Source organism: Coenobita brevimanus, chromosome 23, assembly GCF_032717465.1.
Source record: "Coenobita brevimanus isolate Jiangsu-jjx chromosome 23, ASM3271746v2, whole genome shotgun sequence".
Lineage (NCBI taxonomy): Eukaryota > Metazoa > Arthropoda > Malacostraca > Decapoda > Coenobitidae > Coenobita > Coenobita brevimanus.
In genome coordinates this window covers 64,611,359-64,626,104 of record NC_136976.1, presented here as the reverse complement: position 1 = coordinate 64,626,104, position 14,746 = coordinate 64,611,359, and the positions used below count along the sequence as shown (strand labels likewise).

Sequence of the window (14,746 nt, the reverse complement as noted above, 5' to 3'; positions counted from 1 at the left end):
CATATTTGTCATTCGTTAGTATCCACAAAAGAAAGTAGATATGCAGCCGCAGGTTCGGCAGCACCTTTTGATATGCTGCCCTGCCTACCATAACGTATGACTTTTCATAACAATACGGACCTGTTGGACGTCTTGATCATCTTAATAACTAAAGTCTAACATAAATAATGCTTTTAAATGTTTCCCTGGCTCCATTGCATAGTTTAGTAAGTTTACACTTCAACTCCTCGTACTTTGTTATGATTATAGTGTCGTACCGCACTGCCGTTTGTTTGGATTAATATGGCTGATTCACCAACAAAGCAATCGTTCAGTACATTATTTTCAGTGGAACAGCTTACTTCTTTAACCCGCGCCGTCCCGGCGACGTGAATTAACGCGGCAACATTGCAAGGTCCCTAATTTGCACAATTTTCAATTTTTGCGAGTGATTTTTGGCACGTATACACAGGACACCTTCCTCTATTCCTCTACAAGATGCCAAGCAGGAACAATGCCTTACACCGCATAACCTCTCCCCCCCCCCTGCACGGCATTGTCTTGGCAATTCACCTGTTACCAGTGACCTGGCCAATAAAGACATTCAGGGCCAGAGTGATACGTAGCATCAGAGGAAGAAACAGTCAGAAATGATGATCAGGTAATGTGGGAAAAAAAAGGTCATGAATGGTGATGAGTTAGTGAGTGAAACAATGCTTATAATGCCTATATTACTGTTTGAAAACCAATATACTCTTGTACTACATATATATTCGTACAAAGTAAATAAATACTGTTTATGAGTGGATAAAATAGTCACCCTCCCATAGAACTCGTTTTCTTTGGTGCCAGCCTGTTAGAAAACCCAATCAGGTAAGGAAGTACTCGTACCTAAATCGGGTATTTTAAACCTCAGGTGAGCGATTTCTCTATGAATTTTCGATGTTTCTCACCAAAAGCGGATGTTTGAGCAAAAAAAAAAAAAAAAAAAAAAAAAAAAAAAAAAGGTCCAAAAACATTGGGATGGGGCGAGTTAAAGCATGCTAAAAATACACACATCAGAAGTCCTGAAGGTAATCTTTTACTAACTGCACACGATTTATTTAAATACAGTATATGTAATTAGACAGCACACTATTTTAGTCCCCAAGCTAAGATTCTCTGAGAGCCTGGTTATTTTTTCTTTACAGGTATATAAATATGCGCTGGATCGAATAGGAAAAAAGATTCTTATAAATAGCAATATCATTATAAACTTAGTATTACGTACAATTTCACAGGTCTTTAAAACCCCACAAAAATATTTAATCGAGGCTGGGTGACGCTAGACCACCTGGTGGCAGACCTCTGAAACAGGGTTTGGTGAAGCCTCTAATTCTTCCCAAATACATACAGTACTGTTTTCGTTTTTTACGTGGATTTTCTTTCAATTTTGCTTCTTTCACGGCATTGTGAAAGTTCCTCAACGTTACAAACCCGTCCCGTCCCAACCAATTTTCCACCACTGACTCCACCCAATCCTGACCAATTTTGGAAAATAATTTTTGGCCCAAACTTCCGCTTTTGGTGAGAAACATCGAAAATTCATAGAGAAATCGCTCACCTGAGGTTTAAAATACTCGATACAGGTAGCAGTACTCCTTACCTTACTGGGTTTTCTATCAGGCTGGCTCCAAAGAAAATGAGTTCTGTGGGAGCGTAACTATTCCACACCACTCATAAACGGTATTTATTTATTTATTTGGTACGAATTTATATGTAGTACGAGAGTATATTGGTTTTCAAACAGTAATATAGGCAATATAAGCATTGTTTCACTCACTAACACATCAACATACATGACTTTTTTTGGCAACATTACCTGATCATCATTTCTGACTGTTTCTTCCTCTAATGCTACGTAAACCTTGTCCTCCATATTGTCATCGATTGGGGAATCATTCTGGCCCTGAATGTTTTTATTGGCCAGGTCACTGGTAACAGGTGATTTGCCGAGACAATGGCGTGCGGGGGGTGGGAGGTCATGCAGGGTAAGGCATTGTCCCTGACTGGCATCTTGTAGAGGAAGGTGTCCCGTGTCTACGTACCAAAAATCATGCGAGAAAATTGAAAATTGTGCAAATTACAGTATGAACTTACAATTGCACGATGTACTGGTGCGTCGACGGGTCTAGCTATGAAAATGTTGCGACGTACCCATACATCGACGGGATGCCTTGAGTTAATGCAATAGTAGGTCATAGAAACAATAGAGTAAAAGCAACATTTTCATTACAGTAAGTAGGTCACAAACAATAACAACACACGGCATCACTTCATCTACGCATCACTCGTCATCTGCTGTAGTCCCTCCTCACCTTGCTCCCCCACCTCTCGCCGCTCCCCCTCCTCGCTCTGCTGTCCCCCCTTGTTCTGCTGTCCTAATATAAGACTTAATTTACCATAATGAAACAGATACAATATATATATATATTTTTTTTTCAACTGAATAAATTAAACCGTACCCGAGATGGTCTATCAGCTCAGGACTGTCCAAGGCGTGCGCGGCTAATCTGAAAACATCACGTACGTGTAAAGTTGCGTTAAACTGAGAAACCCTTGTTAGTTAAACATATCTCCTTAAATATTTGCTCACGTTAAAACGAAAATGTGCTATTTAAACTTGCATTAGTTGAGAGGTTACTGTACAGTATTTTGCCTCGGTAGGCCAGATCTCCAAAACGAGTGATTTCCGACAAAAATGAAGTTTATATTCACTCAAATCACGCTAAAATTGACCAGAAATTATATTTTTTATTTTAAAACAGTTATGTGAACTACTGAAAACTGACCAAAGTTTGAGTGTCATGAGTTTACTGAGCATAAACACCTTGATCACAATGAGCACACAACTGTACAATCCAGTATGTGTGATCTTGAGCTAGAGTCACAAGCTCATTAGCCTCTTCCAGGTTTCTTCTGTATGTTTCCATAACTCAGAAAGAGGTAATGTGCAACAGAAATGAGAGCCATAGTAGAATGAACAACACCAAAAAGCACCAGAAAACCATATGATGCTATAAGCATGGTATAAAAATCTGCTTACTATGAATTATGTGAGTAGGTTTGGACATTAAAAAAATTATCCAACTTATTTAAGGAAATTCTGCAATAGTAGCAAATGTTACTCACACTTTTCTTGAATATGTATCTTCTTCCTTTCCCTTTTGGTACACTGCCTTTCCCTCCTTGTCTTCCCTTCCGAGTTTTTCTCTTAGTCTCCCTCTTATCTGAGCCTCTGCCCATATCTCGATCCTTCTCTCCATCCTGATCGTCATCTTTGCCATTTCCATTACTTGAATCTGCATCTTTGTGGTCATCAGTTTCTATTTTGTCCTCCTCTCTTTTGCAGTCTTGTTCATCCTCCTCCCTCTCTTTCTGCTGCCTGAGGGCTGGAGTTTTGTGTGATCCATTAGCTTTTACTTGGCAATCCACACACAATACTTGGTCATTTTCATCTTTATGCCATAAATTAGACTCCGTAGCCTTACACTTAACACACACCGGCTTAACTCCAAACACCATAATGTAAATTTGTATGAAGGGAAGGCACCAACTTTGTGACTACGGTAGGATGAAGGTGGTTCGAACAGTTATCTGGTACATAAAAATGCATATAAAGAATGGTGTACGAAGTGGAAACTGGTACAGCACCTGCAAAATTAGAATTCTTAGTTTCAGATGGGTCACTTGAGGAATTTGCAAACTAAACACAACGCGCCTTTCCCCAACACCAAATGTAAACAACACCAGTGTTGCCAACCCCAAAAATGCCAAAATTCATTTTTGGTCCAAATATACCTAAAGATATGTAAAGTCCCTGCGTGCCCCTACGTACGAAGTCCTCTATTAAAGATGAATAGTATATATAAATAGAGCGATGTCCTATTTCCTGCCAAGATATTGGATGTGGATATTTATCCTCAGCTCCGTTGAAACTAATTTGATATTATTTACTGCTGAAAGTTAAAGTACAGTACTTATAAAACGAAAGAAGGTGGTGGATCTTGCCAGTGCCACACACCTCTTTTAGTAGGTAAAATGATATACAGTCAGTGGTTATAAAAAAATAACAAAATAAGGTGGTGAATTTTTCCACACACCTCCCTCAACGAAACATTTTTTTTATTTAAATACAATCAGTGGGCATAAAATCACGCCCTATAATAATGATTAGCTATAGTATGCACTGAAAGATGTAAATGGATATATAAGGCATACTGCATACAAGAGTCAGTAACTTTAATAATCGCAGGGCAACAGTGAAGTACACAATATAACAATATTCAGTTCAAATGAATGACGGAAGTATTGTATTTGTATTATGCCACGTACTCAGAGATCAACTTGCTTAGTCTGGTATTGAGTTCTTTCTAAGACCGGGTACAGAGCATGCAACCAGGGAACAGGGCTTAAAACAGGCTAACCAGTCTTAAACGTATATTACAAAGAATACAGTGCCTTGATACACCACAATATGATAGAGTATACACACTATATGAAGTATAAGGGTCTGAGTCTGGGACTAGTGGGCTGGTAAGATAACTGCAGGTGGCGTCCAGAGGTGTCTCGTCAGGTGTGGGGTCCCTGAAGGTTCGTGGGACCACTACCTCAGTCATGATCGTCTGGTAAGGGCTGCAGGGTAGTGTAGAGAGAGGCCTTTCACTGGAGGGGGCCTCCGTCTGTGTCGGCCTTCGGGGTTGGGGCCGAACAGGTCGGATAGGGGTGCTTCTTTGCGCCGGTGTATCATTAAACCGTGAGGACCGTGAAACCTGAGGACGAGGGCACCAGGCACACCCCAAAATTCCCTTCTCGGCTAATTTTCACCATTCATAAGTGTATTAATCGCCATAAAACCTACATCATCATCTTTGTCGATGTTTTTTCCAGCTGATAAGCATGAAAAAAAGGGGTGGAAATCAAATAGTAGCACCTTAAGGTGAGGAAAATATATACTCACGCATAGTTAAATGAATTCCCAACGTCACAACTCGAAAGTTTTCTCGGACACCCTTTGATGTTAGGACATATATCGATAGAGAATTTTATCAGCTTTCTAATGAGACCAATCTCATTGTTGTATGACGAGTAGTTGCAGAGAAAATAAGAAAAAAGCAAGAGACATTCTAAATTTGAAAAGATTTTGAATATGTCTCTTGCCTTTTTCTTATTTTCTCTGCAACTACTCGTCAAACAACAATGAGATTGGTCTCATTAGAAAGCTGATAAAATTCTCTATCGATATGTGTCCTGACATTATAGGGTGTCCGAGAAAACTTTCGAGCTGTGACGTTGGGAATTCATTTAACTGTGCATGAGTATATATTTTCCTCACCTTAAGGTGCTAGTATTTGATTTTCCCCCCTTTTTTTTCATGCTTATCAGCTGGAAAAAACATTGACAAAGACGATGATGTAGGTTTTATGGCGATGAATACACCTATGAATGGTGAAAATTAGCCGAGAAGAGAATTTTGGGGGTGTGCCTGGTGCCCTCGTCCTCAGGTTTTCACGTTCCTCACGACTTAATGATACACCGGCCCTTGAGGGAGGACGGTACACTGGCTTGTCTAGGGAGGTCTCGGCCGGAAGTTCTGGGGGCGTCCCTCTGCGTCCGGTGCCTGCAGTCTCATCTTCGTCGGGAGTCCGACAGGGGCTGCCTGCAGTCTCTCTTCCTTTGGAAGTCTGACAGTGACTGGTGACTTAGGGGCGCTGGCTGGATTGAGTGCACCCCAGGACTCACCATAGGGCCACTCCAGACCCCTTCCCATAGCAACAGTGTGGGGGAGCCTGCACAGCCCCTGCATGGAGGAGTAAGGCGAGCAAGGGGCGCAACCTGCTCGTCCTCTGGACGAGTGAGGTGAGCAAGGGTCGTGGCCCTCTATAAGTGCCGAAGGTTCAGCAGATGATGCCCGCATGGTGTGTGGGGCATCCCTGATGGGGACATTGGGTGCTGCGGCAGTTCTGCTAGACCCTGGGGCTGCAGGTGAGAGGGGCACGGTGGGCGTTCCCTCCCTGGTGGGCATGGTGGGTGCCACCGCAGTTCTGCTAGACCCTGGGACTGCAGGTGAGAGGAGCATTGTGGACTTCCTCTCCCCAGTGAGCAAGGTGGGCATCACCGCGGTCCTGCTCCTGGCAGGGGCTGCAGGTGAGGGAAGCACGATGGGTGTCGTCACGGTCCTGCTGGTGGCTGTAGGTGAAAGAAGCATGGTAGGCGTTCTTTCCCCAACGAGCATGGTGGGCATCATTGTGGTCCTACAGAGGGCAGCAGGTGAAAGGAGCACAATGGGTGTCCTTTCCCTGATGAGCATGGTGGGTGTCATCGCAGTCCTACTTGGGGAGTCTGCTGGCACACAGATCCTACCCCAGTTCTGGTGAGCGCTGGTCCAGGTGAAGAGTAATGCGGCAGGGTGATGTACCTCTATTGGATTCCATTAAGGGGGTGCGTGGTGGTTGGGGACGTATGTCTGTCTTGTCCCGATCGCTCATTCTTTTCTCGTACCTCTATGTGGTCTCCCCTTGGTACATCTTGTATTTCGCCACCGTCGCTGCTGAAGAAATCATGTCCTCGTGACTGGAGGTGGTACATGGTAGAGGCAGGAGTCTGGTAGGCTGGCATGAGGTGTTGGAGGAGTGCGATCCAATGTCAAGTGGGTATACTTGGCTCCTGGTGTGGTTTGTATGATATCTCAAGGGTGGAGGTGTGTGTGATCTTCCGCAGGAGACGCAGAAGTTGTGGTGTTCCTCGGAGGCATTGTTTGTTTCCCTGGGTAGGGGTCCAGAGCATGTGTTTGATTTTCATTTCTGGAAGTGCAGTGTGTAGTGACTGGCCGGTGACTCTGGGCTGAATGCTGGAGAAAGGAGGCAACCTGGGTTTTATGAGGTTGCACACGACGCACGGGTGGGTAAGTACTGGACTGACACATCTTAATTGTCCTGGTTGGTCTGGCCACTGGAATTTTGCTTCCCGCCTGATGCATTTTGAGGTTTATGGAGGAGGTGTTTGGTGTGGGGGAGCTGGACGTGGTTTCTCTGGATGGTGTTGGAACTGGTGGGGGTGGGGATGAGGGTGTTGGTGCATATTTTGCTGGTGGTTGGTGGTTGTGATCTGGGAGGTGAGGTCGCCAAGGGGTGTGTGGGGGGGGTCTGTGAGGAGGACGTGGAGTTGGTGTAGGGTATGGTGGAGGACATGAGTGTGGAATGAGAAGTGAGTGAGAGTGAGGAGGGTGTAGGTGTGAGATGGCCAGATCTAGGAGTGGTGGTGGTAAGGACAGGTGTACAGTAGGTGGGGAGGACCTTGGGTCATGAGGTGAGGTGGCTGGGTGTGGGTGGAGAGTTCCTGGGCTGGGTGGCCATGTCTTCGTGTTTGGTGGAGGCAGTGTGATGGGGGTTGTTGATCTGGGACGTGAGGTCCCTGGGTGTATGGGGGGGTCTGTGGGGAGGATGAGGAGTTGGTGGGGGGTATGGTGGGGAACATGATTGTGGAATGAGGAGCGAGTGAGGGTGAGGCGTGTGTAGATGTGATGTAGCACGCGTAAGAATTAGTCGTGTTGGCGTGGGAGGTGAGTGGGGGTGCGGCATGCTGGGTGGTAGAGTGGGTGCAACGTGGTAGGGAGGCGGTGGGTGAGGTGGGTGGTGATGGGTGGAAGAGACACACATGGCAATTCTGGTATGTGAGTGGAGTGGAGTGATATTAGATACTGACCTGGTAGGGGTTGGGAACGTTGATGACTGTATAGGGGTCTGAGAATCGGGGTGTTAGTTTGTTAGGGATGGTACTAGTTGGGCCACCATAACTGAGTAGCCAGGCTTGTAGGGACTGATGGGGGTGATGTCAGGTTGAAGGTCTTGTTGGTTTTGTAGGTGATGCTGTCGGCGCCTGAGGTGGTGAAGGAGGTCGGATATGGAGGACGTGGAGGGGGGCTGTAGGTGCTGTCGGAAGGGTAAGAGAAGGGGAGTTTCCCCGAACACTCGTTCATGAGGGATAATGCCATTTTCAGTGGGACAGGTGTTCATCCCCCACTGCACAGTTTTTATGTGGGCTGGCCAGTCTTTGTTTTGTGTTTCTTCTGTTCTGGCTTGTACTTGGTGGCGGAGGGTACGGTGACTTCTTTTGCATATCCCATTTCTCTGTGGCCAGGATGGGGAAGAGTGAGATAGCTCGTACCCGAAGATGGAGGTGAGTTCTTTCCATATTTTGCTCGTAAACTCCAGGGCGTTGTTGGTGTGAAGGGTCTGGGGAATGCCGAAGTAGAGAAAAACTTGGTGGGCAACGGCGTGGTGCTCCTTGGCCAGGAAAGCAATCAGGAATTTTGAATAGGTGTCCACGAAAGTTATGATGTACTTGTAGCCTGCTTTAGGAGGGAGGGGCAAAAATACATTTACATACAAAAGTTGCCATGGCTTGTGAGTAGTGATGTTTCCTGAAGGGCCTGGTGTCCGTGTCACGTCCTTTCCTAGCGCACAAGCACGGCAGGCCTGTATGACTTGTTTGGCCAAGCTGGAGTACATAATTGTTATTAAATACTTGTAGGAGTTTCTTGGTCCCTAGATGTATGCCGTTGTCTGAGTGAAAGTGAGTCATTATTTCTAGGGCAGTGTTAGGATCGAGCGCTATATGTCCAGTATGGGTGAATAGGTGGTTGCCCTGTCGATGTAGCTTAGAGAATATTTGTGGTGGTATCCAGTCGGGATGATCTTTGCTTTGCCATTTTTTTAAGGAGGCTGGTGGCGGAGCTGATGGCGTTGATGGGCAGCCGGGACAAGGCATCGGCGTTTGTATGTAATTTGCCAGGCCGATATGCTATATCAAAATAAAATTCTTCGAGGGTTTCTCTCCATCTGACTAACTGGAAGTTGTGGGTCTGAGACTGGTGTAGCCACTGCAAAGACTGGTGATCTGTTTTTATGGTGACGTGAGTGCCTGCCAGATAGGCTTAAAAGTGGTCCAAGGCCCAGACGATGCCTAGGCATTCTCGTTTGGTGGCGGCATAGTTCGTTTCTGCCTGATTGAGAGTACAACTGGCACAGGCGATGATGTGTTCTTGTCCTTCCTGGACTTTGGCAAGGACAGCACTAATTGCTACTAGGGATACGTGGGTATACAGGCGAAAAGGGAGGGTGTAGTCAGGAAATGTGACGATCAGAGCGGTTATGAGCTTGGTCTTGAGGATGTGAAAAGCGTTGATATGATTGTCTGTCCAGGTGAAAGATTCGCCTTTTTTAGTCATGTCATGGGGGGGGGGTTTGCGATGTTAGCGAACCCCTTTACAAACTGTCAGTAGTAGGACGTGAGCCCGATAATGGCACGGACTTCATGGACATCTCGTGGTAGGGGGAGATCTGTGATAGCATGCAGTTTCTCAGGATCAGGTGCTATGTCTTCCCAGGAGATGACGTGCCCTAGGAAGGAGATGGACCATTCAACCAGGATGCATTTTGACGACTTGAACTCAAGTCCTGCCTGTCGGATATGAATGAGGACTGGTTTAAGGTGCTGGAGGTGGTCGGCCCAGGTTCGGCTGAAGATGATAACGTCATCTAGCTATGCCATGCAGATTTCCCAGGTGAGGTCACTGGGAACTGACACCATTAACCCGTCACGTCCCGAGGTTTTCCGCACCTCCGACATCCCCCAGTCCCAAGGTATTTTCAAATTTTTTTTTTTTGGCTAAAACCTTCGCTTTTGGTGAGAAACATCGAAAATTCATAGAGAAATCGCTCACCTGGGGTTTAAAATACCCAATCCAGGTAGGAGTTCCTCCTTACCTGACTGGGTTTTCTAACATGCTGGCACCAAAGAAAGCGAGTTCTATGGGAGGGTAACTATTTCATCCACTCATAAACGGTATTTATTTATTTACTTGGTATGAATGTATATGTAGTATGAGAGTATATTGGTTTTCAAGCAGTAATAAAGGCATTATAAGCATTGTTTCACTCACTAACTAATCACCATACCTGACCTTGTTTTGCCACATTACCTGATCATTATTTCTGGCTGTTTCTTCTTCTAATGCTATGTAAACATTGTCCTCCACACTGTCATCGATTGGGGAATCACTCTGGCCCTGAATATCTTTACTAGCCAGGTCACTAGTAACAGGTCCATTGCCAAGACAATGGCATGAGGGGGGGAAGGGGGAGGTTATGCGATGTAAGGCATTGTCCCTGCTTGGCATCTTGTAGAGGAATAGAGGAAGGTGTCCCGTGTATACATACAAAAAATCACGCGCAAAAATTGAAAATTGTGCAAATTAGGGACCTTGCAATTGCACGACGTACTGGTACGTTGCCGGGACTGGCAAATGCAAATCGTTGCAACGTACCCATACGTCGATGGGACGGGGTGGGTTAATAGGGAGATTTTTTTTTTATGTGAGGAAGAAGGAACCAAAGGCTTCAAGCCAGCAAAACAGTTCCTTCTAAGAAAACACAAACAAAAACAATATAAAACAGAGCCAAATTCAAGATATGTTCATTTCTAGATGCCTGGACACACTGCATTTGAAAGGCTGGAAATCATAAGAAGAAGGAAATACAGACAGAGGGAGACAATTCCAAAGTTGACCTGTAGCATAAATGAGGGACTGGGAGTAACGGTTAACTCTTGCATTAGAGAGTTGGACACAAAAAGGATGAGAGTTTATTGCTAGACAGGTGCTACGGAGGTGTTGCAGAGTCCAAAGGGGAGGACGTTGAATTCGTAACGCTTTCCATTGCTGGTTGAGAAAACTATTTTCTCTCTGTCCTCCGGGTGTACAGGGACCTGCCAGTATCCCAACTGGATATCCAAGGTGGAGAACCAGGATACTCTGCACAAGGAGTCGAGAGGGTCATCTGTCCTGGGTGGAGTGGTGGCATCCTTTGTGGTCACATCGTTAAGGCGTCAGTAATCCACACAGAAGCGCATGGGGTTGTCTTTCTTCTTAACTAACACGACTGGAGAGGACCAGAGGCTGGTGGATAAGGATATAACACTGACATCAAGCATTTCCTGGACCTGCTGGTCTTCCTCAGCCCGCTGATTAGGGTTTTTCCTCCGAGGCATTTGGTGAATTGGTGGGCCTGTGGTGTGAATTTCGTGTGTCAGGTACGTGGTGTGGCCGATATCCACAGGTCCCGACGAGAACACGTCTTCAAAGTCCAGGAGGAGGCGTTGGAGGCTGTCGGCTCGGTGTGGTGTCAGGTGTTCAGGTAGAGAAGGAAGGATGGAAAGGGGAGGGGGTGTGCATGGTTCAGCTTTTTTCATTTCTCTGACCACTAATTCTCTAGGAAGGGTGAGAGGGGTGATGGAAATGTTGGCGATGCGTACCGCCCCAAGGTTGGGGAGTAGGAAGACCTTGTGGTGAGGAGGGATAGTAAGGGAGGAGGCGATGGTAGCGGGGAAAGTGGTATGCGGAGGAGCGGGAAGGTTAAGAATAGGGGAGGGTAAGGTAGAAGACATAGCGGGAGGAGAGTGAGATAAGGGAAAGGGTGTGGGAGTGCATGTGCAGTGTGGCTAGAGGGGTTCTGGAGACTTCTGGAAGAGGAGACGTCGCTTGTGGCAGTTGATGTTGGTGCATAGTTTCTGCAGGAGGTCCAGCCCTAGGTAGCCATCATAAGCATGGCAGACTGAGTCAAAAATGATGAATTGATGTTTGGCTGATACTTTCTGGTGAGTGTCAGCTCGCAAGGCCCGAGTTTCCCCATGGACAGGCAGGGGTCCATCTCCCACATCTACGAGATGAGCTGAAGTAGAGAGAAGCGAGCCAAAAACCAAGGCGTGGCGGGAGTAAAAATGGTGGTAGAAACAGGATCTGGCTGCTCCCATGTCAACCACTAGCCTCTCTTTCACCCCATTCAGTCTCATCTTATCGCAAACTAGGGGACGATATTTTTGTGAGGTGGCCCTCGCCACCGTGGGGAGGTGCAAGGGTGGTCTAAAAAAATCCAGTTGTTGTGGGACATCTTCTTCATGCGGCCCTACTTGACCATGGTCAGAATGCTAGGCGGAGGGTGCCTTGTCTTTGTCGCAGTTATCATCTATAGAGAAGACCTTGCGGTGTCCTTAGGTAGCTGTTTTTTGTTGGGCAGCTTTAAGTTGTTCCTGTATGTCATGAAATGGGCACCGGTGATTACAGACTGAAAACCCACGAATTTATGAAGATCAGGTTGGTATTTTCCTTAGAAGGGGGGTGCCTTTTGGTGGGGAGCATCCTGGGCATACTGGGTGCTGCTGGTGAAATGGTGCGGGTGGGGGACGTCCATGGTTTTGGTTGTACTTTATGCATTGGGACTCTGCTCACTGTCTCGATGTGTTGTGGGGTGGTGCGGGCAGTGAGAAGACGCCTGACTAGTTGAATATCTCTGTCCAGGTCTCCCGTTGGGTCAAAGATTGTGAAATGTTCTCTTACAGTGCTAGGGACGATCCTTAACCCATGGATTGCGAGCCACAGCTCAGGCTGGATAGCATCGCGTTGCGAGCCACAGCTCAGGCTGTGCAGACCGGCATTACCGTAAACAACTCGACCCCTACACACAAACTTACGCATGGTGCTACGTAAAGATGAAAAGAGAGAAATATTTTTCTTTTCACCAGATGATGTCTTGGATGTGTATCTTCAAGTTTATAATAATAAAAAAAAGTTCCTTCGTTTCTTGCGCATCACGGGGTGGGATGAAAAAAGGTAATTACGCAATCCACTGTTGTTCCTGGTTGGCTGCGTCGGCCTCTGGGTAAGCAGCGGCCTGGTTGAGAGTCTTGTTGGCGTCGTAGGTGATGGCATCAAGCTGGGACAAAGCTACAACTTTTCCCAGTGATGGTTTGACTGCTTGTGTCACGATTCATGTAAATTGTTCCCATGTCAGCTCAGGGACGATCTTCGTGGCAATGAGCGAGACTGCTTTTCTTAGGTGGGTTAGTGTTACAACTAACTTTTCCTTGTCGTGTTCAAACCCAATATCCAACAGTGGTTTAATCATATGCATGTATGTGTCTATATCGCTCTGTACAGGGTCAAATTTTGGTAACTGTATGTGTGGTTTGGGTGCCATTTTTCGGATTTTCCCTTTTCGTTACTAGTTGTACTTTCTCCTGAACAGATCTAGAACTATCGCTGCCACCAGTGTTATGCCATGTACTCAGAAATCAACTTCTTGCTCTCAGCGTATGCGGGTCTGGTATTGGGTTCTTTCTAAGACCGGGTACAGAGCATGCATCCAGGGAACAGAGCTTAAAACACAGGCTAACCAGTCTGACACGAATGTTACTCAAAAAGAATACTGTGCCTTGACACAAGACAGTATAATAGATTATACACGCTATAAGAAGTATATAAGGGTCTGAGTCTGGGACTGGTAAGATAACTGCAGGAGGTGCCCATGTGTGGGAGGTGTGTCATCAGGTGTGCGCTTCCTGAAGGGGTGTGGGACCACTGCTTCACTCCTGATCATCGGGTGAGGGCTGTGGGGTGGTGTAGAGGGAGGCCTTTCACTGAAGTGGCCTCCGTCAGTGTGTCAGCCTTCGGGACTGGGGCCAAACAGGTCGGATAGGCGTACTTCCTTGCACCTACCCTTGAGGGAGGACAGTTTAGTTGCCAGCTTGTTTAGGGAGGTCTCGGCCAGGAGTTCTGGGGGCGTCCCTCTGCATCCAGTGCCTGTGGTCTCACCCACTTCGGGAGTCTGACAGGAGTTCCCTGCGGTCTCTCTTCCTTTGGGAGTCCGACAGTGACTGGTAACTTAGGGGCACTGGCTGGATTGAGTGCAACCCAGGACTCACCACAGGGCCAATCCAGACCCCTTCCCATAGCAACTCCATGGAGGAGCCTACTCAGTCCCTGAAGGAGTGAGGTGAGCAAGGGGCGTGACCAGCTCGTCCTCTCGAGGAGTGAGGTGAGCAAGGGGCGTGACCCGCTCGTCCTCTCGAGGAGTGAGGTGAGCAAGGGTAGTAGCCCTCTATAAGTGCCGAAGGTTCAGCAGATGAGGCCCGCATGGTGGGCAGGGCCTCCATGGCGGGCACGGTGGGCGCAGCTATGGTTCTGCTGGACCCTGGGACTGCAGGCAAGAGGAGCACAGTGGGTGTCCTTTCCCCGGCGAGCACAGTGGGCGTCGGCATGGTCCTGCTCTGGGCAGGGACTGCAGGTGAGGGAAGCACGGTGGGCATTCCCTCCCCAACAAGCACGATGTGCGTCGTCGCGGGACTACTTGTGGAGTCTGCCAGCACACAGATCCTGCCCCAATTCTGGTGAGCACTGGTCCAGGTGGAGGGTCATGTGGCAGGGCGATGTACCTCTATTGGATTCCGTTGAGGGGAAGAGGGGCGCGTGGTGACTGGGGACGTATGTCTATCTTGTTCGTTCTGTTCTCTCGCTTCTTTGTGGTCTCCCCTTGGTACATCGTGTATTTCAGGAAGTACTGGAAAGTTCTCAGTATTTCTCGTAGTTTTCAGTTACGTGTCAGAGTTGCCAGTTAACTTGCTATTTGTGGGTTGAGGTATTTTGCATTAAATGTTATGCTTTTTTTCTCTATAATGTTTTATTTATGAGACTGTTAAATTACGTAATTTTATCTCTCTGTGCTAAAGCATTTAGAGTGTTATGAAGTGAAAGAAAACTAGATATTATGATGTCTTCGAGTTGGTAACTTGCTTCTCCGCGAATGTACGTACAATATAGTAGGCTATTTATGAAGCTTATATGAGCATAGGGAAGGGACTATAGTCCTTTCACCGCAAGAAGTCCATTCAGTGT

General features: G+C 46.7%; 2 protein-coding genes across 2 annotated transcripts in view; both read right to left on the bottom strand.

Annotated features, from left to right (window-relative positions):
• Positions 1–3,663, bottom strand: part of LOC145392999 (GATA zinc finger domain-containing protein 1) — a 57,283-nt gene extending 53,620 nt beyond the window's left edge. The window contains exon 1 of the mRNA XM_080267308.1: positions 3,151–3,663. Within this exon, the coding sequence (XP_080123434.1) occupies positions 3,151–3,543 (393 nt within the window). The 5' untranslated portion in view covers positions 3,544–3,663. The remainder of the gene's footprint in view (positions 1–3,150) is intronic.
• A 7,242-nt stretch (positions 3,664–10,905) lies between these two features.
• LOC145392728 (uncharacterized) lies at positions 10,906–11,268 on the bottom strand. The gene has a single exon (XM_080267026.1). It carries the CDS (start codon positions 11,266–11,268, stop codon positions 10,906–10,908), a length of 363 nt encoding a protein of 120 aa, XP_080123152.1.
• Positions 11,269–14,746: the final 3,478 nt, after the last annotated feature.